This window comes from Myxine glutinosa, chromosome 9 (genome assembly GCF_964187855.1).
Source record: "Myxine glutinosa chromosome 9, kmMyxGlut1.1, whole genome shotgun sequence".
Taxonomy (NCBI): domain Eukaryota; kingdom Metazoa; phylum Chordata; class Myxini; order Myxiniformes; family Myxinidae; genus Myxine; species Myxine glutinosa.
The window spans coordinates 59,096,993-59,123,982 of NC_136269.1; the positions used below are offsets into that span (position 1 = coordinate 59,096,993).

General features: G+C 43.8%; 1 protein-coding gene across 3 annotated transcripts in view; it reads right to left on the reverse strand.

Moving 5' to 3' along the window:
* CMTR1 (cap methyltransferase 1) overlaps window positions 1–21,591 on the reverse strand; it is a 122,176-nt gene extending 100,585 nt beyond the window's left edge. Inside the window, exons 1-6 of one of the 3 annotated variants that reach the window (XR_010982023.2) lie at window positions 21,242–21,478; window positions 11,719–11,870; window positions 8,198–8,362; window positions 7,840–7,932; window positions 7,516–7,587; window positions 7,308–7,402 (exon numbers count right to left, since the gene is read on the reverse strand). Coding sequence is in view for 2 of the 3 variants with exons in the window: in XM_068100806.2 (XP_067956907.2) it covers window positions 7,308–7,402; window positions 7,516–7,587; window positions 7,840–7,932; window positions 8,198–8,362; window positions 11,719–11,870; window positions 21,242–21,359 (695 nt within the window). In the remaining variant the exon portion in view is untranslated. Of the gene's footprint in view, window positions 1–7,307; window positions 7,403–7,515; window positions 7,588–7,839; window positions 7,933–8,197; window positions 8,363–11,718; window positions 11,871–21,241 lie in introns of all 3 variants that reach the window. The other 2 variants (XM_068100807.2, XM_068100806.2) reach the window with 2 other exon arrangements.
* Between the last annotated feature and the right edge of the window lie 5,399 nt (window positions 21,592–26,990).

Below are 26,990 nucleotides of genomic sequence, written 5' to 3' on the forward strand. Positions count from 1 at the left end.
ATGACCTCCGAATTTTCAACCCAGAAAGCCCAAAATTACCTCTTGAACTAACTGTGAAAATAAATGACATTAATCAGCCAATCGGAGTACTTGCACAAAATAAAGTGAGCTCGCATATGTGCCACTGAGGTTGAAGATTACACGGCAAGAGCTCACGGCATGTTAGAGCCCTTGTTATCAGCCAAAATGTGTGTCACATGCAACACAAGAGTTTTTTTGTGAAATCTAATAATTACATATGCAAGGACGTTGGAAAAGGGAGGGAAGTCAGTTTCCATCACATTTGCTTATGTAATAAATAGATGGCCCCTTAAATCGCTACACATACCACCAGCACATGCAATTTACTTCTGGAAAAACAAATTATACATTAGACCAGAACATTTACTTTTTCGAAAAAAATAATAATCTTTTTTTGCGAAGAAAAGTAGACATGTGAAACTTTAATAATATTACTTGTGCAGATTCCTTGTAAAAGCAATCTCACATTTTGTTAACAAGTACACCTACTCCCTATGGAAGTGGCAGGAAGAGTCAGTATTTGGGGTATATAGATTACAATAGATCCGAGCCTTGGTCCGTTAGTCTGTGGTGGACACGATAAGCAAATAAGGCCTCAAGGACGTCGGGATTCCTCCAAATTTATTTCAGTTTTGTGTTAAAGGGATTTTTTTTTTCCTGAACACCATTTAAAATCAATAATCACGGTCTAATTTGAAGGGTAGCTTTATTTGAAATTTTTTTGCCAATCAGAAAGTGTCGACAATAGACCTTAAGTTTCCATTTTCTATTTTTTTTTTTTTTTTTTTTTTTTGTATACTGAATCGAGGCTCGTGAAAGAGCTAACATTCACTTCACAAACAAATCAACCAGACAAACAAAATATATAAAAAGAGGGAGCGGAAGACAAGATGGGGAGAGAAGGGGAAGCACACAAACACAACATTTGAGAGCAGGGAGATGTGTGAAGGGAGAGGGCTTGGGGGGAGGAGGCGTGGGAACGGGTGGGGTGGGGTGGGGGGGGAGGGAGAAGTATAAAACACAAGGACACCAAGGACTTCCAGGACAGAAGTTGGTATTTCAAAAAAGTGAAAAAAATATTTCAAAAGGAATTGGGGTGAAATTAGCGGGGGTAGAAAAGATCAAGGTTTTGGATGGGGGAAGATAAGAGATGGTGGTGAACAGCTGTTTTAAAGACCTGGAGGGTGGAGTGGGATTGAAGAGAGTGAGGGAGTTTGTTCGAGAGGCAGGAGAAAAGAGGAATGAAGGAGTGAAGGTGAGCAGAGAGTCTTGATTTTGGCAGTTTAACCATGAGAGGGTTGCAGGCAGATCTTGTGCGACCTGTAGGAATATTTGCGGGACAGAGCCCAGAGAGAGCTGGGGGTGCAAGGCCAGAGAGGAGTCGGTAGAAGACGGAAAGACCACCAACCTGCCTGCGGTGAGTGAGTGAGAGGCCCTTGGAGTTAGCTTCATCACGAGGGATTCCAATGATTCTGAATGCTTTGGTTTCAACAGCGTGAAGACGAGCTAGGTGTGAGGCAGGAGCACTAGCCCAGAGGGGAGAGCAGTATTCCATTGAGCTGCGGATGAAAGCCTTGTATGTGGTGAGGAGCTCAGGTGTGCCAAGGAAGGACTTCGCACGACGGAGGATGCCCAGTCGGCGACTGGCTTTGGAGGCCAGATTTGAAATGTGGTTTTCCCAGGAAAGATCATGGCAGATAGTGAGACCCAAAAGCTTGAGTGACAGAACTTCTTGGAGAGGATTATTCAGAAAGTGGATGGGAGGGTTGTCCAGTCAGTCTTTTCGGAGAGACATCGTAAGAGTGTGAGATTTGTCAGGATTGAAAGACATGTTCCATTTGTTTGCCCAGTCTGTGATTTTGTCCAGGTCTGCAGAGAGTGAGAAGGCTGCAGACTGCCGATCTGAGGGATGAAGAATGGAGTGACAGAGAGTAGAGTCATCAGCAAAGAGATACAGAGGATTTTCAAGAGAGTCAGAGAGATCATTGATGAAGACCAGAAAAAGCACAGGGCCCAGAACACTGCCTTGTGGAACTCCAGCCTGAACAGGAAGAGGAGATGAGAGAAACCCATTCAGGGCCACACGTTGACTACGACTAGAGAGGAAGTCCGCCAGCCATGCGTGGAGATTACCATGGATACCAAAAGAGGAGAGTTTGGTGAGCAGAGCGGGATGCCAGACCGTATCGAAGGCACGTGATATGTCAAGGGAGACTGCTCTAATTTCCTGTTTGGCATTGAGGACCTCCATCCATTGTTTAGAAAGCAGAAGCGGCAAGTCCAGAGTAGAGTGTCCAGGTCTGAAACCAAATTGATGATCAGAGATCAAGCCATTGGAGAAGAGGAAAGATTTCATATCTGAAGCAATGATGGATTCCATGACTTTGCTGATAATTGGGAGAAGGCTGATTGGTCTGTAGTTGCTGGGATCTGTTTTTGCACCTTTTTTGTGCAAAGCGGAGATGTTGGCAGATTTCCAAGCAGATGGAAGATGACCTTGAGCAAAAGAGAGGGTGAAGAGAACAGAGAGAGGGAGTGAAAGAGCGGAAGAACAGGATTTTAGGACCCGTGGGCTGATGCCGTCAGGTCCAGATGCAGAATCCGAGTCGAGGGTTGACAGAAACTTTTCCACCTTGTCAGGAGGAAAGGACACAGAGTCCAGGAGCAGCTGGGTACGACTGGGTACGGTGGGTACAGAGAGGGATGGGTTTGGGACACAAGATTTAGAGGCAAACACAGAGTTGAGGCATTCAGCTTTTTCACGTGCGGAATCAGCCGTGTGGCCATTTGAGGTGAGGGAGGGGATGGAGGGGGAACAAACACCAGAAACAGATTTGACCAGATGCCACCAGGATTTGGAAGAGGGAGACAGATAAGAGAGTTCGGTCCTGAGAACGGAGAGATATTGTTTCCTGGCTCTCCTGAGGGTGGACACACACTTGTTTCGGGCTTTGTGAAAGGAAATGAGATTTCCTTCCGTTGGCTTTGCTTTCCAGGAGACGAAAGCAAGTTGTTTCTGGGCAATAGCCTCACCACAAGATTCCGTGTACCATGGACGGGAGGAAGGGTATGACAACTGAAGACGAGATGGGATAAATCTGTGCATGAGAGAGAGCAATTTACTTTGGAAGAATTCCCAGGATGAGTTGATGTCAGAGGCGGTAGAGATGGGAGACCAGTCCAGATGATTGATGGCTGCTTGAAGACCGTGCCAGTTGGCCTGAGTGAAATGCCAGACTCGTCGACGCTGAGGAGGCTCTCTGAGAATGGTCAGAGAGATGTCCACTTTAACAAGCACATGATCAGAAGAGCCGATTGGAGCAGAAGAAGAGCAGCAGACATTTTCAGGGAAGTTAGTCATAACCAAGTCCAGAAGAGAAGATGCTCCGTTGACTGAAATCCGGGTCGGGAAATTGACAGATTGTGTCAGTCCCAGTGAGTCACAGAAGTCCTTTGCTGAAGAGCCATGGCTGGTGAGAGAGGTACCCACACCCAGCCAACTGGCATGGTGACAGTTGAAATCACCACATATGAGGAAGAGAGAGTTGGGATGGGTAGATAGAAGTTGGTCCATATTCTCAGACAGCGAGATGTAGATGGAGTCATCACTGTTTGGTGAACGGTACAACACACATATGAACAAAAGGTGGGAGCGAAGGGGAAGCCATAGCCAAAGGTATTCCTGGGGGTGAGGTGGAGAGAGGGCAGTGCAGGGCGAGTGAGGAAGAGATCTGAATGGAGAGATCAATCAGGTTTGAGCGAAGGCCCCGGATGTTTGAGGTCCATACCGTTAGTGAGGAGAGAGGGGGAGTATCGGGTGCAGGACAGGGGAGGGGAGGGGTAGGGTAAGATGTGGAAGAGGAGGAAGAGGTAGGGAGAGCTGTTGAAGGTGTGTCAGAGATTACAGAATAGCTTGGAGAAAGGGAAGAATGGGGCGGACAAAAGGTTTGATGGTGATTGGGAGAGGCGCAGTGAGGTGTTATTTGACGAGGGGGAAGAGCGAGGCAGAAGGTTGAGGGAGATGAAGGTGAAAGTTGGAAGGGGGAAGAAGCGGGGAGGACGCTTTGAGGAGGAGGGGTGAGAGGGGAGTCTAGGAGGGGAGGAGCGAGGGAGAGTCTCGGAGGGGAGGGGTGTGGGGGGAGATTTGAAAGGAATGGGTGATTGGGAAGATTTGAAAGAGATGGGTGATGGGGATGATTTGGAGGGGAGGGGCAAGGGGGTAGATTTAGAGGGGAGGGGTGATGGGGAAGTTTTGGAGGGGAGGGGTGATGGGGAAGTTTTGGAAGGAAGGGGTGATGGGGAAGATTTGGAGGGGAGGGGCAAGGGGGAAGATTTGAAAGGGATTGGTGATGGGGAAGATTTGGAGGGGAGGGGCAAGGGGGAAAATTTGAAAGAGATGGGTGATGGGGAAGATTTGGAGGGGAGGGGCAAAGGGGTAGATTTGGAGGGGAGGGGTGATGGGGAAGTTTTGAAGGGGAGGGGTGATGGGGAAGATTTGGAGTGAAGGGGTGATGGGGAAGTTTTGGAGGGGAGGGGTGAGATTGGATTTTGAAAAGTGTATGATTAATGGGAAACTAACATTTATTGCAAAATGAGTTTCTTGAGACATTCGAGTCAAAAATACGTTTGAGGATGCTGAAGGATGGGTGGAGTGCTGGAGAGTTTAGGGAATGAATGAAAGATGCACTATGAGATGGAATTTTTTTTTGGAATGAATAGATTTGGTGAGCAAGTCGAAAGCATCCTTTTATAGAAGAAGAAGAAAAAGGTGTTATAGAATATGACAGAATACAGGTCTTCAGGGGACAGATTCGACATTTTTTAACAACGTGATCACGTGATCACAAACAAGGTGGTCGAAGAACGAACGAACAAATAAGAACGAATAAACGAATAAGAACAGAAGGAAATATTTTTTGTTTTTGTTTTTTTTTGAGGAGATTTTAAAACAAGGAAGTATGGGGTGAAAGGACCGGGAAAATCAGAGACCAGAAAGTAATTGCAGCGCGATCGAAGAACCGCTGAGGCAAAAACAAAGCCTCAAGCCAAGGTCGGACATGGTAGCCTAGAACTACACTTAGGCCTCAGAATACGCGATACGAAAGACCGACGATTCTGTACACAGGTATGAAAAACCAACACCAAGAATACTATTAAAGACACACCAATAGTTACATACACCGAGAGAAAGATACAGTTTCGACAAAAACACAATTGTGAAAAGTTACTTAACTTCGAAAGCGAGCGCGCATGGACAGCTTTGAAGAGACGACCCATTAGTTAGTCATAACCAAGTCCAGATATTTTGCCGATGATTTCACATGCTGAACTCACCTTGATCCAAATGGCGCATTTACATCAAGAAGAGCGTATTCTGAGCTTGGATTCCGATATCTATTCCTCTGTCATTAACAACTCTGAAGGTTCTCAGCATGGTCATGGGTATTGACAGCTAGGGTTTTTGAGCTCTTCAGATGCGTAGGGCAAGGTGGTGACGATGCTAGCCAGCGCATCTAAAGAGGTGAGATCGGTGGCTGGCATGCCAACACGTGTTCGATTTACCACTCAAATTGACAGTGCCCCCATGCCTGGTAGCTCGGCAGACATGGCATTACACTTTTGTGCGACGGTCGTTTCTTATGCTTAATTGCGAACCATTACATCCTCTCTCAATTGTGGCAGAAAACCACAAGATCTAGAAATTTCTGCTGTTTCATAACAGTTCTTTGTAACATGCTCCGAACACAAAACCAAACATCTTGTAGGCCCGATCCACACTCGGGTATTTTGGACAAACCTTGTCCAATTTCTGCAAACCCTTGGATCTATCTACCATTGGTGTAGCATGAAACCATCTCAATTTGTATTGCTCCAACCACCAAAAACACATCAACGAGTCATATTTGTAGAAATTCGAAAATTATTCACTGTTTGAGTTCAATCGTTCCTTGATGTTACCCACACACAATACGGAAGTGACGGTCACCTTCCTGGTGCGACGTCAGAGCTAAATGTGAAGAAGACAATTGCGACTTTTAATTGCAAAATTACCAACTTTACAAATCGGAAATCGGAAAAAGAGACACACCACATCTATTTTGTAGGGTGTCGAGGAATACATTAGTGTTGAGGTGGTCTGACATTTGGGTTGCCCTTTAAACAGCAGTGGCAACTTAAAAAAGGTAATCATACGTTTTTGTGGATTATAATTTTTATATATTTTTTTCTTTTTGGTTGGCTTGCCACACGATATGCCACGATAAGCTATATATTCATGTTAACACGGCGTTTGTCCAGAGGAAAAATCGCTTGGTGAGAGGCGATATTATTAGTTTGAATATTGTTTTGTAATAACATTAATATTATGCTATTATCATTAGTGTTGTTAGCTCAACTAGACTTTAGTCGGTGAGCTTATGCGATCAAGCAGTGTCCGTGGGTCAGTGAGTGAGTAAACACTTCAGTCATTATCGCTTCAACCAAACACACAATTTTAATGAAACTTCAAATCTGATGCCTCATGAAGGTGTATTGAATGCATCGAAATCTGCACTCATCGAGGAGGTTTACGGAGGAGCTTCTTACCTCCCAAAATAGATATTTGCCCTCTTCTCCAAAACTACACACACGATGTTGATATGAAACTTGGCTACAAGCTTCATATCTGATGCCTAACAAAGGTGTATTGACCGCATCAAAATCTGCGATCGATAAGGGGGTCTACGGGAAGGGGGAGGGGGGAATTAAGTCGCTACAACCTCCATCGTGTGACCATTAATCCTCTTGTCAAGTTTTGACGAGATTGCATAAGTAACGACGGAATGTATCGCAGATAGACAGACAGACACCAATTTGCGTATTTTACTGTGATGATAAATAAAACACTTGGCCAGATGAATGATGATGATTGGAGGAGATAAGCCATGGCTACCTGCTATTTCTGTCGTACTTTGCCTGGTAGAAGTGAATGCATGATGAATGTTAGGCCGACTTTGATATGTATTTGATTTCAAAACAACGGTGATGGCAAGTACATGGATACACAGTCACTTCCACTCTGATAACGTACATGTGAAAGTATTTTAAAAGGTGAATAAACTGTGTAAGAAAGGGTGAGTAAGAAGGTGAAAGCAAAAGGACAAAAGAAGAGAGAAAAAGGAGTATATATTAAAAACAAACAGGTAAAAAATACGAAAAGAAAGAAAAGAGACAAACTGAACAGAGATTTTTTTAAAAGTTTGTAAGAACGACTTCTGTGAGTGCAAAGACAAGGAGTCCAAGCTTACCTGTTGAGAAAAATGGCTCCACGAATGGTCTCAAATGCATTAGCTCTTGTGCGTGCCTTCCTCATCTCTTCGGCATCCAGCTCATCAAACACACTCTAAGGGGAGACAAACTGAGAGGCTAACAGGAACCATGAAAGATTTTGTTTTCACAGACACACGCAGGACACCCCTCCCGACAACCTTCCCCTCTTCCCTGTCCATTTCCCACCTTACATTGAAGAACGTTCATCAGAAACTCTTCATTGCAGAACTCTGTCTCATCATCGATATTTATTTTTCTCTGCCAAATGGGATCACAAAAAAATACAACAAAGGTGAAAATACATCAACAGTACATAGGAACAGAAAGGTAAGCAAGGAAAGAGAAGACATGACGAAGTAGTTTGTACTGCAAGAGAGTATACCGTTTGAAGGGCTGTGATCGAGCGATTATGGTATGAAGGATTGCAATGGAATCACTACTTGTACCAAACTTGGGGAAGACAGCGAGGTTCAAGATACTGAGGGTAAGTGATGATATGAAAACTCTAACCTCTCCTTCGGCATCCCAACCATTCAACTCTTCTGCTGTTGGTAGGACGTACATACACTTTGGGAACCATTCCACAGGATTATCCTCGTCAGTCTAAAATAAAATAAATAAAGACAAATCATACAAACAGAGTTAACACTTGGTTAAGAGCACGACCGCTTCAAAAACACCAATGTTCATCCTCAATACCTTTTCATGTTTCATCAATATTTTCTGTATCCACACCACGTGCTCCAACCTTTACACCCACCGTACCAAGCACATCCTCATTACGTTCCTACATCCATGCCATGTTATATATTTAAATTCTTTAACATCCTGTGACCAATGGGAATTTGTAAATGAAGCTGAAACACACTTGCACAACCTGCTCCGTTTTCCAATCAATGTCCATCTTCGCTTGGAAAGCTCTGAGTTTGAGGCCGAGACCTCGGCGCCCACGATGATCGGATGGTTCCACAATCTCTTGCCGTCCCTGCTTGTTCTTCCCCAGACCCTCACCTTCCCGAAAACCCATTTTAGCCTGAACAAGGACGCAGGAAGAATGGCAGACACGACACATTGTTACACACAACAGCAAACCGATGTACGGCACACATCACATTTGCAAAGGTCATATGAATGAATGAATGAATGATCGTTTTAAGGCCATTTTCCCCGCCAGAGCAGGGGTTAGCCTTGCGGGCCCCATGACGATCATGGTTCCCTGTTTTGAGGCAATGTTTTTATGGCCGGATGCCCTTCCCGACATAGCAAACTACATAAATCCAAGTGAACGATGTGTATCGATGTAAATGTGAATCCATGCTTCCTGTTTAAAGACACAGCAAGGCAAACCACATGGAACGCCGTCCGAGTGCGTGTGCAGTAATATAATTATAGTTTTGTATCACAGTATAGCAGATTCCATTCTTTTCTTATCTCTGATATCTTCTTTCGTACCCCGTTTAGGCCGAAAAAAATATATTGCTGGTCTCTGGTCAGACCAAAGTTCCAGAACTGATGCGGCGATGCGGGGTTTTTTTTCTTTTTGAAAAGCATGGATTGCACATATAAATGTGTTGTTTTTTGTGTCCTCATGCCTTGCGGTTCTCATCTGCCGTGGTGCCGTCCAGACAAAAATTAAAGACAGCCAATGGGACTGGTAGGCCTTTTTGTAAATAATGAACACAAGCTTAATAAGTTATTTTAAAATGTATTTATTCTGAAAATCATTAAAGTTCTTCAAGCATATTATAGACTGCCATTTCGTTCTCGAGATCGCCTCGCCGTACCGTCAAACATTCTAATGTGTTGATCGCGTCAACACTGCACATGCGCAAGTGGTCGAACAGGCGATTGCCAAAGCATTTGAATGCTGAAAAAACCACGCATGCGCAAATGACTACACCTCGGACCAATCTTCGTGTACGGGATGACGCTGCATGTGTATCAAAGCCACATATGCGCAGATGGGCTGTATGGTGTGGTTCAACTCCCACAATCTCTTCTCCCAGTCCACCAGATTATCACAGACACTTACAACTTCATGACAAACGACATAGGATCCAGGCCTAACTAACGAGACCACCCACAGCTCTCTCGGCTTTCTGGTTGCTTCACACGAACCCGACAAAGAACGTCTTCGTTTCAATAAATTACAATATGAATATACAGCCGATTGGATTCATGACGTCACGGCACACAAAACTACTCATATCTTTGGAACGGCTGTTTGGATTTGGACAAACTAAACGTAGTTTTGTAGGGGAGAACCGTGCGTGAACGTCGATAGCCGAGATCTTTCATATTTCCCAAGATAGCGCGCCTGCCCGGCGGCATACATACATTATATGGCTCCTCACGCTCGAAATCGCGTTTTCGGCGAGAACGTGACGTCACGGCTCACTTAATTGCAATTATCTCGTCTCGGCGCCGCCTCAAGTATACGCGAATACTTGAGGCGGCGCGGCATTGTTTATGTTTAATGTGCTCTATAATTTATGATGTGCTCTATATTATATAGATGGCGCGCGCTGTTGTCGGCACCGTTGGAAATTTGAAAAAAAAAAAATGTTGATGCGCAGGGTCAAAATCGATGCGCGCGCTGACCAGAGACCGGAAATATATATTTTTTGGCCTTATCCCTATGCCACCTCCTGTTGATATGCACATCATTTTCAGGCTCAGTTTTTCTACATTATGATCTTCCTCTGTCATAAAGTGATAACAGCTTCAGAAATTGCCAGTCATGTAAAGTTCTGCTGTGATTGTGTCTCATATCCTTTCAGCGTTTGTCGTTTGTAATTTATATGCACGTGCTTCAGTGAACAATTTGATTACCTTGATACGGATACAGCTTAAGGGTTAAATGAGAATATACAACAAGTTCTTCTGACACATACCTTTATTTGGGTGGTGTATAGGCAACTGACAGCTGCCTCAATCACTCCCAGAAAAAATAATAATAATAACCCGGGTTACGTGCATTAAGCAAAAACATGCTTACTGCTTATAATTCAAAACACCTCACTACACTATAAAACGTGGGGACAAGAATACTGCACTGTAAAGGATGGGGACTTGTAATACCCCCTCCCACCTGGAGGAGGCGCTACACGATAAACATTTACATAGAGAATATGCATCCTCCCCATTCCACCTCCCCCCAAGACCATCGGCAAAGATAAAAACACCCCTATACACTAACTGGGGTCATGCTGATCCGATGCAGGAAATCTTTATGTAATCATGAAACAATATACGAGTGCATACCCCACCAGTGTAAAGAAGAAGGTTTAGCACCTTCTTTACACTGGCGTGAGTTTAGCTGCCGCTCTTTTCAGCTCTGAAATTTAAACAACTTTCTTAATGACTGAACTTACTTTATTCATTGCAGTTACCTTCCCTCCTGTGCATTGTTGTCTACCTGCTAATCTTGACCTTTCTCTTGTAACGTGAGACGGTTATCTCGCTACTTCCGGATCTTCGTGCTGCAGCGCGTATTCTACAGGGGTACCATTGAGAGCATCCTGACCAGCTGTATCACTGTCTGGTATGGGAATTGCAATGTCTCGGACCGCCAGACTTTGCAGCGGATAGTGAAGACAGCTGAAAACATCATTGGGGTCTTTCTCCCCTCCATGCAGGGTATCTATTACAAACGCTGCACACGCAAGGCCACCAGCATAGCTGACGACCGTTTCCACCCATCCTATGGAATTTTTGCCCTCCTGCCGTCTGGGAAAGGGTACCACAGCATCCGAGCCAGATCTGCCAGACTCTGTAACAGCTTGTTCCCCCAGGATGTCAGGCTCCTCAACACCCTGTTACCTTCCACCACCCGCCTTAATCGAACTAACAGGGTCTAAACGCCCTCCTCCTCCTCCCCCTCCCCCTACTTGCACTACAAATATCATATGCTGCTATACATAATATGTTTCTACATAAATGGTTTACTTCTCAGATGTAACCTACAGTCAACTGTTCATCTCTATACATTTTGTAAAATAATTTATTTTATGTTGTCTTGGATATACTCACTTTGCCATGGATATTCATTGTGTATTTACTGTATACTATCCAGTATATTTATAGTATTGTTCTGTGTATTTATGGTACTGCATTACACTTGTCATGTCCAATTGCACTATGTGTAGTCTTGCTTGAATGTTTATATTGCACCGAGGTCCAGGAGGAACGTCATTTCGTTCCATTTTATACTGTATTGTATATGGATGGGATGACAATAAAGTTTATTGTATTGAATTGAATTGAGACAGAAATCTTTTTCCATCTGGAAGCTATCTCAGAGGCATTTCGAATCGAGGTCACCGTCTCAGCTAAGAAAAACAACAGTGTGCTGCAGAACAAGCTTCACGAAGACCAAAGTATACTCACCATGAGCTTTTGTGCAACAGGGGTGTACATGGAAAAGCGCGATGGCAGGCTGTCGTCCTGGGAAACACCATCTTGGAGTTCTTCTCCTTCTGGGGGTGGACTGCCTCCTGCTTCTTGCTCAGGGTCCTCATCTCCATCACTGCTCAATCTTTCTGTGCATGTGAAAAATAGTGCGAAAGAGGTAACGTGACACGATGCAATTCAGGAAATGAGAAGTTGAGACATATATGTGAAACATTAGGCCAAACAAGCGACAACCAGTTGCCAAATATATGTAGTCAGATGCATATAAACCGTCATGTTAAAAGCAAGAGGGTATGTAGATCAGGAATCGGTTACTGATAATAGCCAAACCACAGCAAGCCATCAATGCTACAGCCACAACATTTATAATTTCAAAAAGGCAAGTAAAACGATGTAAAAAACAAACACTAAACACAAATTAAAGGCATATTCAGTTGATTTATACTAGGCATGGGGGGAACCTCTTGCCCACGGGCTAGATCCCAGATACGGCCTGCGACATAATTTGATCCAGGCTGCGTGGTGATATTTTGGTCAGTATTTTACAAAGCTATTAAGTATTATGTAAGAAGGGCAGGCAGAATAATGTGGAGGTATGCAGACTCGCTTCTGAGCTGTCTAGCCTGGATTTGAATCTCGACCAAGCTATAAACCGCCATCCTGGTGTTTGACATACAGGGCGATTCATCAATGTGTGCTTCGTCCCTCACAAAGAGGTTAAACTAGGCGTCCCGCTTGCTAGAATTAGTTGGTAGACGTTAAAGACCCCACGGTGTCCTTCGCGAAGCGTCGGCAAGCGATCACCGGCACCATGAGCAAATTACAAAATCCTGCACTTGCAGTCGAATATCCTGTGTCAGAGTGGCGACCCGTCCAGGTTTCAACCCCAAGCGGCCTAGCCAATGAAACTGCCTCAGCAACCCTGTGCACCTAATGGTGCAAGGAGAGAAAGAAGAAGACAAATTATGTGGGAATATTAAAAGTCACATAAATATTCTTACCGAAGAAATGTTATAACTTCTTTAATCCAACCATGTTCACCACTACAAGCGATAGCAACATTTTTGGCAGGAAGTGAACAGGAAGACAGGAAGGACTAGCTTTGCAACCACACACGTGCTCTGGATACTGGAACATATTGTTGCCAGTGTATAACTTTGTATTTCCAAATAGAAGCGAGTACGAAGAAGAATTATTTTGTATTACCATTGCCTTAAAAAAAAGTCTGAATAGTGCGAGATAAAAAGTGTTAGTGAAATGAGTGAATATTTTGTTTATATCACTGGCTGTAGTTGATATAATGGCGAGCGTTACGAAGAGGGACGTTGACTTAGTGGAGGAAAAATAATTTTAGGTGAGAAAAATTGGGGACAGAGATGAAAATTGGCTGAAATGACCTAAATACCCTATAAAAGCTTTGCAGAAAATTCCCCATAATTCCTGGGGGTGGAAGGTACCTAATTTGCATATTTTCAAGATGGCGGACACCGGCGAAGGTAGAATTTATAACTTTTGAACCGAAGAGGATAGAAGCATATTTAACATGTCTAGTTCCACTAATTTTAGGGTGGAGAACTCATTTCCGAGGTTTTTGGGTGGCTACAGGGTCATTGAGGGGGTCAAATTAGGCAAATTAGGCACCTAAATTTGCATATGTTGAAGATTGCCACCACTAAAAAGCTGTAATTGTGATAATTGTGATAATTGTGGAACCAATTGTTATAGAATAATAAATGACACTTCTGAATTCATAGCAGATTTTAATATAAACAACAGGAAATTGGTTGTGTTAAGCTGTCGTGGGGTTTTTTTTAGCATACAAAACATACAAAACAATTCAATTATTTAGTGCATCCAAGGGAATACAAGCAAGTAAGTAAGCAAGCAAGTGCAAGTACAAGGGGATTTAAGGTAATCAAATCAATCTCCTCAACAACTGCGGCATTATAACAGTTCTCTCCTAGACATGTTTCACACATTGGTGTGCATGCACGACCTGCCTGCCTGCACTTGCAAAAGGCTGTCTTGCATCCCATTTTACAGTTGCAGAATATGAGTTCCAGGAGTCTCTCAGGGGCAGATGGGTTTGCTGAACCCACTGGACAAAGTACATCTGCCCACATCTCCCAGCCCCACTGGGTACAATCAAGCTCAACACCCTGCCTAGCACTGCTGAATCAGTAGATATGCCCGCAGACTATGCTGCTTGGCTGAACCAGATGTGGGAGGGAGGACAGCGAGGTTCATGACATTTGTCACAGACTGCTTCGCAATCATTTGCTTAAGCTTGAAGAACCAAGCATTGTTCAGTGAGGCAAATTTTTCGGCACCATACCAGGCAAGAAAGAAATGCTCACCCACAACACCGATTTCTTCCTGAGACGCGTCCTTCTTATAGAATATAGACATCTCGTCTCTCAGAGTGGATCTGTTTCTCAGCAGCTGACACACTTGAGCCTTACCTTGGCAGTATGCTGCTGATGTCGGGTCAGTCCCCGTGAAGGCATGGGCAAAAAGAATCACTTCCTTCAAAGGGCCCAGAGAAACTTGGAGCTTGTCAATAGCTACATACTTAGGCTCCAACCCACCCGATTGAGGATTAATGAGTATGATCGACTCACCAGATGGCTTACGATGAGGCAGAGATATCATGACATCTGCATCTTTGGAGACAACATGAACCCCCAGATCGACATTGCTGTACTCCAGAGCTGTGCTGACAATGAGGTTATCAGCATCAGCTTCTGCTTGACAGGTAAGAATGCCAACAGCCCTCAGCTCTGTTGAGACCAACTTCATCAGCGATGTCTTGTTTGCTCCATTCCCCAGAAACTCTGCTTGTGTTGTGGATGTGTTGATCTGTGGTGATACAGCAATGGCTGCAGATGTAACCTTGCTGGCTCTCCTGGACTGCTCGACAACCTTGGTGCTGAGTTGAGCACCATACCCATCAAATACCACGATGACAAGGCGGTTTGGGTAATGCTTTTGCACATAGCTCCCATAGCTTTTATCACATCTGCATCAGTACCGGGTGTATTCCATACAACGGCGTGCAGAAAGTGATCCCCATCTATAACTATGGGAACTGGGCCTATAACTGTTGAGTCAACGAGGTGTGAATTCACGTCAACGATACGATTCAGAGCAGCCTTTGCTGTCTTACGCATGGACACAGCATCGAACAGAGCAGGGGCGAAGTTCACGAATTCATACTGAACAAAATCTCTCGTCATTGCTTGATTGTAGAACAGCCAGAATCCTGTTCAGCATCTGCTGCTCATTGACAACCAAGGGCTCATTCCGCACTTTGACAGTGGAGCGCATGGCTGACAATGACTGAACTCTTTTCTTTTTGCTGTAGCTTCAAGTCTGAAAAGTTCTGCCCCATCATCTGCATGTGCTGTTCGGAGCCAATAGTAACAGCATTGTCACAGTTTATACTGGAATCCGCCTCAACTCCAGTGAAGATAGATACCAACTTGTCTCTGTACTCAAAGGGATTGTGTGATTTGAGCCATCCAACTTCTCTTTGACTCTTTCAATCAGCATCATCTTGAGTCTGTCTAGCCTGCCCCAACTCAGCATGGTCCTTATGTAGTGAGTGTTGGTCGGATGGCTCACAGCACTTGCCTGAAAGCTCTTCCAGAGCCTCACATATCGGTATACAAAGGGGTAGAGCGCCCACCCACTGGGCGAGAGTACTGTCAGTGATGCACCGACCACGTGTGAGCCCTCCAGTGGTCTTCATCGCCCTCATCGCCAGAAGTGACTCCGTAACCCACTTTTTACCATAACTTGCATATTCTTTACCTCTAAATGACCCCATTACCACCCAAAATGACCTCTAAATGACCCTGTAGCCACCCAAAAACCTCAGAAATGAGTTCTCCACCCTAAAATTAGTGGAACTAGACGTGTTAAATAGGCTTCCATCCTCTTCGGTTCATAAGTTATAAATTTTACCTTCGCCGGTATTGGCCATCTTGGAAATATGCAAATTAGGTACCTTCCACCCCCAGGAATTATGGGGAACTTTCTGCAAAGCTTTTATATGGTATTTAGGTCATTTCAGCCAATTTTCATCTCTGTCCCCAAATTTTCCCACATCATGCCAATTTCTAGCTAATTTTCCTCCACTATACGAGTGCCGTGCTTTTCAGTCAAAAGTCAAAATGATTAGTTACATTACGTATCTAGATATGTGCTGTTTACATTACCAACAAATAACTAAGGATACAACGGCATGCAAAAGTATTCACCCTTTACCAATAATGCCACATTCATATGAATTACAAATTAACTAGAATCAATTTTTCAAAATTAACCTTTTAATCATAACTGAAGAGATCAAACGAAAGGCTCTTATACAATAGTTGAAGGAGGTTACACGTCATGAATACCTGCAAAAAACATCAAAATACGAAAAGAAAGAAAAGAGACAAACTGAACAGAGATAAAAAAAAAATCTGCGAAATCAAAATTCACTGGTTACAAAAGTATTCAGCCCCTTAGGTTAGTACTTGGTGAAGCACCTTTTGCAGCAATGATGCCGATGGGTCTTTCTGGGGTAGGTCTCTACCAGATTTACACAGTGAGATGATGAAATCTTTCCCCATTCTTCACGTGAAAATTGCTCGAGTTCTGCCAAGTTTGATGGGGATCGTCGATCGACTGCAATCTTCGTCTCACCAAAAATGTTCAATTTGGTTCAAGACAGGAATTTGGTTCAAAGAACATGTATTTTCTTCTTCTTCAGCCACTCCAGTGTGGCTTGAGCTTTGTGCTTCGGATCATTGTTCTGCTGAAAAGTGAAACCCAGTTTCAGATTCATGGCCGACTCAAGCAGGATTTCATCAAGAATTCTCCTGTACTTTGCACCGTCCATTGTCCCTTCTATCCCGACAAGCTTGCCAGTCCCTGCTGATGAAAAGAAGCCCCATAACATAATGCTGCCACCACCATGCTTGACAGTAAGGATGGTGATGACTGGGTTATTATTATTTTCTTTTTTTGTATACAAGATCGAGGCTCGTGTTAGAGCTAACATTAATCACAAAAAAAACATAAACGGACACTTAAACATATAATATAAAGGGAGCGGGAGACAAGATGGAGAGAGAGAGAGGGAAGCACACAAGTACAACAGTAGAGAACAGGGACATCAGGAGATCTGTGGGAGGGAGAGGGCTTGGGGGGAGGGGTAGGGGAAGGGAGGGGTGGGAGAGGTATAAAACACATGGACACTGCTAGGACTTCAAGTAAAGAAGTCGGTATTTCAAAAAAGCGCATCTGGGGTGAATTAACGGGGGTAGAAAAGATCAAGGTTTTGGATGGGGGAAGATAACAGATCGTGGTGAACAGCTGTTGTAAAGACCTGGAGGGAGGAGTGGGATTGAAGAGAGTGAGGGATTTTGTTCCAGAGGCGGGAGTAAAGCGGATGAAAGAGTGAAGGTGAGCAGAGAGTCTTGATTTTGGCAGTTTCACCAGAAGAGGGTTGCTGGCAGATCTTGTGCAACCTGAAGGAATATTTAGGGGACAGACCACAGACAGAGCTGGGGGAGCGAGGCCAGAAAGGAGTCGGTAGAGGACAGAAAGACCACCAACCTGCCTGCGGTGAGTAAGTGAAAGGCCCTCAGAGTCAGTTTCATGGCGGGCGATTCCAATGATTCTAAAAAACTTTGGTTTCAACAGCGTGAAGCCGAGCTAGGTGTGAGGCAGGAGCACCAGCCCAAAAAGGAGAGCAGTATTCCATTGAGCTGTGGATGGATGCCTTGTATGTGGTGAGGAGCTCAGGTGTGCCAAGGAAAGACTTTGCATGACGGAGGATGCCCAGTCGGCGACTGGCTTTGGAGGCCAGCTTGGAAATGTGGTTTTCCCAGGAAAGATCATGGTACAGAGTGAGACCCAAAAGCTTGAGTGACAGAACTTCTTCAAGAGGATTGTTGAGAAAGTAGATGGGAGGGTTGTCCAGACGGTCTTTTCGGAGAGACATAGTGAGAGTGTGAGATTTGTCAGGATTGAAAGATATGTGCTACTTGTTTGACCAGTCTGTGATTGTGGCCAGGTCTGCAGAGAGTGAGGAGGCTGTTGCCTGCTGATCTGAGGGATGAGGTATGGAGCGGCAGAGAGTTGAGTCATCAGCAAAGAGATAGAGAGAATTTTCCAGAGAGTCGGAGAGATCATTGATGAAGACCAGAAAAAGCACAGGGCCCAGAACACTGCCTTGGGGAACTCCAGCCTGAACAGGAAGGGGAGATGAGAGAAATCCATTCATGGCCACAAGTTAGTTGCGACCAGAGAGGAAGTCCGCAAGCCATGCATGGAGATTACCATGGATACCATTATAAAGGAGAGTGTGGTGAGGAGAGTGTGGTGAGCAGAGCGGGGTGCCAGACCGTATCGAAGGCACGTGATATGTCAAGGGAGACAGCTCCGATTTCCTGTTTGGCATTGAGGACCTCCATCCATTGTTGAGACAGCAGAAGCAGCATGTCCAGAGTAGAATGACCTGGTCTGAATCCAAATTGATGATCCGAGATCAAGCCATTGGAAAAGAAGTAGGATTTGATTTCTGACGAAATGATGGATTTCATGACCTTGCTGAGTATTGGGAGCAGGCTGATTGGTCTGCAGTTGCAAGGATCTGTTTTTGCACCTTTTTGTGTAAAGTGGTAATGTTGGCTGATGTCCATGCTGATGGAAGATGACCTTGAGCAAAAGAGAGGGTGAAGAGAACAGAGAGAGGGTGCGAAAGAGCGGCAGAGCAGGAGGTTAGGTCCCGTAGGCTGATGCCGTCTGGTCCAGTTGCAGAATCAGAGTCAAGGTTTGACAGAAACTTCTCCACCTTGTCAGGAGAGAAGGACACAGAGTCCAGGAGCAGCTGGGTACGACTGGGTAAGGTGGGTACAGAGAGAGATGGGTTTGGGAAACAAGATTGTGAGGCAAACACAGGGTTGAGGCATTCAGCCTTTTCATGTGTGGTGTTAGCTGTGTAGCCGTTTGAGGTAAGGGAGAGGATGGAGGGGGAACAAACACCAGAAACAGATTTGAACAGACACCACCAGGATTTGGAGGAGGGAGACAGGTGTGAGAGCTCATCTTGAGAGTGGAGAGCGTGTTTCCTAGCTCTCCTGAGGGTAGACACACACTTGTTCCGAGCTTTGTGAAAGGAAATGAGATTGCCTTCCGTTGGATTAGCCGTCCAAGAGGAGAAGGCAAGTTGTTTCAGGGCAACTGCCTCTCCACAAGATTCAGTGTACCATGGACGGGAGGAAGGGTATGACAACTGAAGACGAAATGGGATAAATCTGTGCATGAGAGAGAGAGAGAGAGAGAGAGAGAGAGAGAGAGAGAGAGAGAGAGAGAGAGAGAGAGAGAGAGAGAGCAGTTTGCTTTGGAAGAATTCCCAGGAAGAGTTGATGTCAGAGGCAGTAGAGATGGGAGACCAGTCCAGATGGTTGATGGCTACTTGAAGACCATGCCAGTCAACCTGAGTGAAATGCCAGACTCGTCGGCGCTGAGGAGGCTCTCTGAAAATGGCCAGAGAGATATCCACTTTAACAAGGAAATGATCAGATGAGCCGATTGGAGCAGAAGAAGAGCAGCAGACATTTGCAGGGAAGTTAGTCAAAACCAAGTCTAGAAGAGAAGATGCTCCGTTGACTGAGATCCGGGTCAGGAAATTGACAGATTGTGTCAGTCGCAGTGAGTCGCAGAAGTCCTTTGCTGAGATGCCATGGCTGGTGTGAGAGGTACCCACACCCAGACAGCTGGCATGATGACAGTTGAAGTCACCACATATGAGGAGGAGAGAGTTTGGATGAGTGGATAGAAGTTGGTCCATGTTATCAGACAGCGATATGTAGATGGAGTCATCACTGTCTGGTGGACGGTACAACACACATATGAAATATGTGGTGTGCAGTGTTAGTTTGCGCCAGACATAACGCTTTGAATTTAGAACAAAAAGTTCAATTTTTGTCTCATCTGACCACAAAACATTTCACCACATGCCTGCAGTATCATTAAGATGCTTTTTCACAAAGTCCACATGAGCTTTTAGATGTGTCTTTTTCAGTAATGGCTTCTTTCTTTCCACCTGTCAATAGAGCCCAGCTTTGTGAAGAGAACGGGATGTTGTCGATTGATGAGCACTGACCCGTTCATCTCGGACATCGACCCTTGCAGATCTTTCAAAGTCATTGTTGTATTTACCGTGACATCCCAAACCAGCTTCCTGCTTGCCCGGCTGCTGAGTTGGGATAAGCGACCAGATCTGGCTAGACGCTAGAGCCTGGGTGGTATGATACGTCTTCAACGTCTTAATGATGGATTTCACCATTCTCAAAGGGATAATGCATGACTTTGAAATCTTCTTATAACCCTCTCCTGAACGATGCTTCTGCACCACTTTATGTCTGACTTCTTTGGAAAGCCCCTTGGTTTTCATGTTTGCCTTGTTTGTTGACGAAGTGAGTTGCACCTTGAAACTCCTTGGATTAGTGGGGGAGCTTAATTTTTAAGTTAAACCACTGATTACATACAAGTGAAACCTATTGTACTTATTTTGTAAACTTTCAAACAAATAATTTGCTGATGAAGTGATTCAGGGTTAATTAGGCAAAGGGTTTGAATACTTATGCAACTGAGAATCATCTGATGTTCTCTATTAATCTAACTTATTCACATTTTATGTGCATTTATTAGCTTTAGTACTTTGGAGTAGTTTGTGAAGACGATATATATCAAGTTTGATTTGAAAGCATCGTGAAATAAGCTCAGATGGCATCAAAATGTGAAAACTTTGGAAGGGGGTGAATACTTTTGCAGGCCATTTTATATCCGACCCGAACCAAGTTTTATAACAAGAGCCGTTATGGCCTTTGGACTAGAAAAGCTTCCCAACCTCGGAAATATACAAGAAAATAAAAAAAATAGGTCAAGGTGTCACCTTGCTAAACTTCCCTCCTCGTAATTTAAACCCAAAACATTTAATGAAGTGTAAAAGTCACAGTATTTGCAATATCGACATGCCTCAAAACATAGCACGGCATTCAAAAACTATCCAACAAGGTCCACAAAAAGTATCAACGATGCTTGGACGTCAACGACCTGCGCAGGTTGGCAATTAGACCAGTTACCATGTTGGACCAAACCACGACGGACATCTCAAACTAAGGCCCATCTCATTGCCAATCAAGGTGGCCCTTCACCAACATGTCTCACTTGAGTACAATTTCTTGTTTCATGGTGCAAAATGGCTTGGAACAAAGGAAACAATATTCAAAGTTATTATTACTGAAGTTTAAGATGAAAGTTCTGAGTCGATGTGCATTATTAAATGTGAAAAATGTTTGGGAAACCTCTTGCAGACGGAAATGTATTTATTATTTGATCTCTTCAGCTACTTCGATGGGAAAATACAGGCCAAGCATTGCAGTAACAATAACAATGTAATGCTCTATGTAGTAAACAGTTCTCAATCGTCACTGAGCACCTGCTGCAGCTCTTCCGTCGAGCCTGGCTTTCTTCGGGCTCCTAGTGTCGTCTTCGTCAAAACGTTTTTTCGAATACCACTGCTTAACTTCGCTATCCCTTTCCTCAGAACATTCCATGCTGTTCCAGAAACCGGCCCTGCACGAACTTCCTCAAATGTCACCACACAAATCGAGGAAGCAACCATTTGATCTCATCGACTTCGCCTTCACTTTTTCGGTCTTGCGTTTTAGACTTTAATCTTGAATTTATGATGTGCCACAACTTATTTGGTAAAAAAAAGAATTCACTTCTCGGAAATTACCAAACATGAACCAGACGTGAAAATACGAACCCAGTATCGCTTTATGCAACTGTCGCTATACACCTCAAATGGCAACCTTGCGTTTCCATGATTAAAAAGACTTTTGTCAGAATTAGAAAACTAACTAAAATTGACAGATTATAAAATATAGCAATAATTAAACCAAATTACATGGGGTTAACCAATCAACAAGTCATATAAGAGGGATAATTGTAAAATCTTCGAAAGAGCGGGATTTCGATTTTCGAGCCTCGCGGAAATGAAAGTGCCAGTAATGAGTAAACTCCTAAGAGAAGAAAATTCCGATTTTACCAGATAATATGTAATCAGGAGTGTTTACTATTATCAACTACATAATTCATAAGAACACGATATATTACGCAGTGTTCAAATATATACTCCAATTTTAATAAAATTGTGATTTTAAGATCGTTTAAAATCCGGATATTTAGTGTTCGCTTATTATACACCGCCTTATGTAACATTTTCATGTACAGTAAAATTGGAATGCTTAAGCCACTTGACGAGCGCTCTACAATCTGATGGGAAATGGAACACATCCCTGATATCGCCGACGGCGTTCGACGAGCAAATCTGATGTGTACACGAGTAGACTAATCAAGCGTCACATTTATGCCTATGGTTGTGAACGCAGAGGCCGAATTCGAAATTAATTAATCCAACCCATCGATTATTCTCCCTTCCATCCTCCACCACAAAGCACAAAGAGAATGTACTCGATTCAGTGGTGTTTGAACACCGGCTGCGAGTCTGGGAGGTCGGCGGTACGAACCCGGCCGAGTCTAACACTAACACCATGGAACGTTTACCCTGCTTGACACAGTGTTTAAAAAAAAATCACACGTGTCCGAAGGAAGCGGGTCAGTTAGGCATTTTAATATGAAATAGGCAAAGCCAAGAAACTAACTAAACCCTTTAAACCCCATTAGAAATACCCTTCAGAGTAACCTTTACATCCCTTTAGAACCCACTAGGATTACTTTTTAGACTCCTTCAGAAATCAGAATTAAACATGGTGGGTTAGAAAGGTTCTTCTTCATTTTTGAAGGACAGAGCCAAATATTGAAGCAGCTTCACCGCTTAAAAAGGATGGAGCATGGAAAAATAACCATATGTTGGCAATCATTGCACAGGCTTTCATCATCATCATTATTTATACCTATAAAAGGCCAAAAAAAAAATCTCTCTCTCTCTCTCTGTGTTCCATGCATGGCTAGATATTTTACGTAAAAAAATGCAAACTCTAGGTCTACTATGTAGCACCACCTGGTGCTACAGGGTATTACAAATCCCTTTTTACTTGGGCAACGCTGAGGTTACAGCACTACACACGGGTAAATTTATTTTGGGAAACAGGACGACTAATTGGTCCATCAGGGAAGTGATGGATAGACTCGTCTAGTCTATACTATAATGGGAAGTGTTATCCGCAATTGAGCATATATCGAGAACCGTTCAACGGAGGAAATTTAAACTTTACCACTTGTTACACGACTATTTGATATAGCGCATAATTGAGGGTACATCGAAAACCGTTCAACGGAGGAAATTTTAACTTTACCACTTGTTACATGACTATTTGATATAGCGCATAATGAGGGTACATCGAAAACCGTTCAACGGAGGAAATGTAAACTTTACCACTTGTAACATGACTATTTGAGAAAGCGCATATTGAGGGTACATCGAAAACCGCTCAACAGAGGAAATGTAAACTTTACCACTTGTTACATGACTATTTGATATAGTGCATATTGAGCGTATATAAAAAACTGTTCAACGGAGAAAATTGAAAAAGTGTGTGTGTGTGTGTGTGTGTGTGTGTGCGTGCATGCGTGCGTGCGTGCGTGTGTGCGTGTGTGTGTGTGATGAGATGGCTATCCCTGCAGCCTGATGTTGGCTTCACGGCTAAGGTGCCTAGCTTGAGATCTTATTTAGGGTCCTGAGTTTTCGAACCCTTGTCATGCCGTTAAAATAACACGACGTGGGTTGACTCAGCCCATCATCCTTCTGAGGTTGGCAAAATGAGTACCAGATGACTGTTAATCGGGGCACTGCATCAGCGGCACAGCATGTTGTCAGCAGATGATGGAGCCAAGCAGCCTCAGGCTGCACACAAACAACCTCCAGATATCCCTGCCACAATAAAATGTCAATGTTGAAACCAACAAGACTCCCAGGAATAGGCGCAGTGATGGCGGGGCAGACCGGGCGACCGCCCTGAGCGCGAAGTGGATGGGGTGCCAAATGACACCCCTCAAAACACGTTTTAATGCTCAATTTGGTTGTATACAACAGACTCCTTGTGAGAGCAAGAGACGTAACTTTCAGAACCACATTTTACATTTCAAACTCTGTGCTAAGTCTTAATGTCATGATGTTTACAAACTCTTTCCATCCGGTTTTATATTTTTCGTAATTCCTAATCACCTCCACACAGTAAATAAATCCGTATTAGTAATTATGAGGCTTGCAGCCTGTACTGCGTACATATCTTATCAAATTGTTTGATGGAACTTCGAACAGACCAGGATATGCATTCTGTCATTCAGAGAGAGAGATCGCCCATGATAGGCCAAAGGGATAGAAGGGTTATAATCGTCGGACAGATATTTCATAATTACGTGTCGATCATATCCGATGTCTCACACCGTAAGAATCCAATTAGCAATGGCCAGGATCACATGACAAGTTAGTTCTTTAACAATTCCTTAAGTCCCTCTCTCTTTTCCTGTGGACGTCTTGGATTGGAAACCACCGATCTCTGTACTAACTGAATAGGGTGCTTAATGACAATTGGTCGGGCGGTCCTGCAGGCACCGGAAGCCCTCCATCCACCATATTCCTTCTCCCACAACACAGAAATTCCCGTTTGCGTCAATACAAAAACAATACATATTTCCTATGAAAATTCCACCTTCCTACTTGATTTTATCCCATTCCGACTTGATTTTAGTCCATTTCTGGGGTTAAAATATATTGTTATACTATTTATGAAATGCCACAGCGGGCTGCTTTTGGTTGTAAAAACCAGGTGTGAATGGTTTTTCCATTCACACCTGGTTTGGCCACGACGGCCGTGATGAACGGAGAAGAGGAATTACATATCATTGGTAGTGGCATTCACCATAGTTACTATGAAACTCATGGGAACTCATAGGAGAGCAAAGATGGCAGACAAATGGCTTCAAAAAACGAGCCTTTCGATTTAGTATAGAGATCAGTGTTGGAGTCGCCCCTTTCCTATCATTTCACCCTATTTATAATGTGTGCGGCCATTCGAGGATAATTCTGATTTTTTTTTTCTCTCTCTCTCTTTCACGGGTTCCTTAACATGCACTTAACATTAAAGAGTTTCCTTAACATGCACCAACTAATGCTGGCAGACAGGACGCCACGTTTAACGTCCATCCGAGGGACACACACATTGATCAATTGCTTTCCCTGCAAAACATGGTGAGAGTTTATAGCTGGGCTGAGATTCAAACCCATGCTAGACAGCTCAGGTGAGTGCATACCGATAGGCAGATTTGGTGACTCAGACTCAAGTCGCAAAATGTTATGACTTTCGACTTGACAAAATTGACTTGAGATTCGGAATTGGTGTCTGCGGACTTGCAACTTGCTTACGAATTACATGCAACTGGGGTTTATAATGACTTGTTGGCAAAGTTCGGAAAATAATCGTTGAATAAGCTTTGGATGAAAACCAGGTTTAAAATGAATGGTTATGATTTTCAGTTGGACGTGCATGGTTTGGTCAATGACGACGTAGACATTGTACATGTATACTGATCTCCAGCACTCATGGCCGCCAGATGGCATATCGTTCTAAACTAAGGTTAAAGGGAGTGTCTGCTCTCTAGACAGCACAGAGCACACACACCCTGTCCAGGTGGCAAGCACCAGTCTTACCAACTTTATTCTTTTCTTTATGGGAATTTTATATTTAGCCCGTACCCTGCGCAGCATCACATTTGGGAATGAGGTGCGTGAACATCACATTTGGGAATGTGGTATGGCCTTGATCTACTAACCTGCTTTATTTCATTGGGTTTTCCAAGTTTTTGAAGGTTTCAAGAGATGATAGATTACGCATTCTATCATCAAATGAATGCGTTTCAGGAATTTCAGGAGATGTTTTTCAGGAGTTTCAGGAGTTTCAGGAGATGAAAGGAATTGATTACAAGATCTTGTATTTTAAAAAAAAAACGTTTTCAAATAATGAAACACATTGATAAGATAGATGCAGGAACGCTTTTTACCAGGGGGGCAATGTAGCTTGAGTGAGAATGTTCTCAGACCCATTCTCTTCGTCAGTGGCGTAGTGATGGGGGGGGTGTGGGGGGAGGGCGGAGGGGGCGACCGCACCAGGCACAAAGTGGATGGGGTGCCAAATTACACCCTCAAAAAAACGTTTTCATGCTCCATTTGTTTGTATTGTATATAAATTATAATACAACGAACTCGTGAGATGACGAGAAGCAACTTTCAGAACCATGTTTTACTGTTTAAACTTCGTGCTATGTGTCAATGTGTCATGTCCATGTTTACAAACTCTTTACATCCAGATTCACTTTTTTCAGAATTCCTATCGCACAGTAAATAAATCCGTATTACGGTGTTAGTAATTATCGGGCTGCCTGCTGCATTGATCTCTCATCTTGTATAATGAGGTTTAATACGTACTCTAACATGGAGATCGCCCATTGGCCCAAGGGCTGGAGGGGTGTAACTGTTGGATGTGTTATGTAATGACGTCGATCAAATCTAGATATCTCAGTGTTATGTCTCAATCAGCAACGGCCAGTATCACGTCAAGCGAGTTCTTTAACTTCCTTTTCTTCCTCTGCTGCTCTGTCTCATCAGTCTCTAGTCTCTGGGCCATATAAATACCACACCATGCTGCATGCGTGTTTGATGTAGTTTTTGTTAACGGCATTGTAGCATACCTGCCTGCTCTACTGCTTCAGCATTAGTTTACCTTTCACCAAGCCCAGGTGTGCTTGGACCAGGGTGGGGATTATACTGTTGCAGTTCTGTGTTTTTGAAATAAAGGTTAATTTTCCCCCTCATAGTTAGTCACACTACAACACATAGCCTTGCGATAGTTCAGTTATTTCATAGTAAATGTAAGCATAGGCCTTTTCCTGTTAGTTTTGCGTTGAGTAGAATAATGAGAGTTAGGTCCCCTTCCAATGCTTTATGCCGCCTCGATGCTTTGAGTTTTGGCGCAAATTACCACGAGGCCGGCCTGACAAGTCGAGGCAAGCCGAAGGAAGGCGGAACAGGAGGAGTGGGGAGTGACCGGTAAGCACGAGCCGCCAATCAGGGCTCGAGGGGAGTGGCTTAGCACTGCGTCAAAAGGCGTGGTTTGGAACATTCGAGGCAGGCCAGGGCGTGTCAATATAACCCTGTGCCCAAA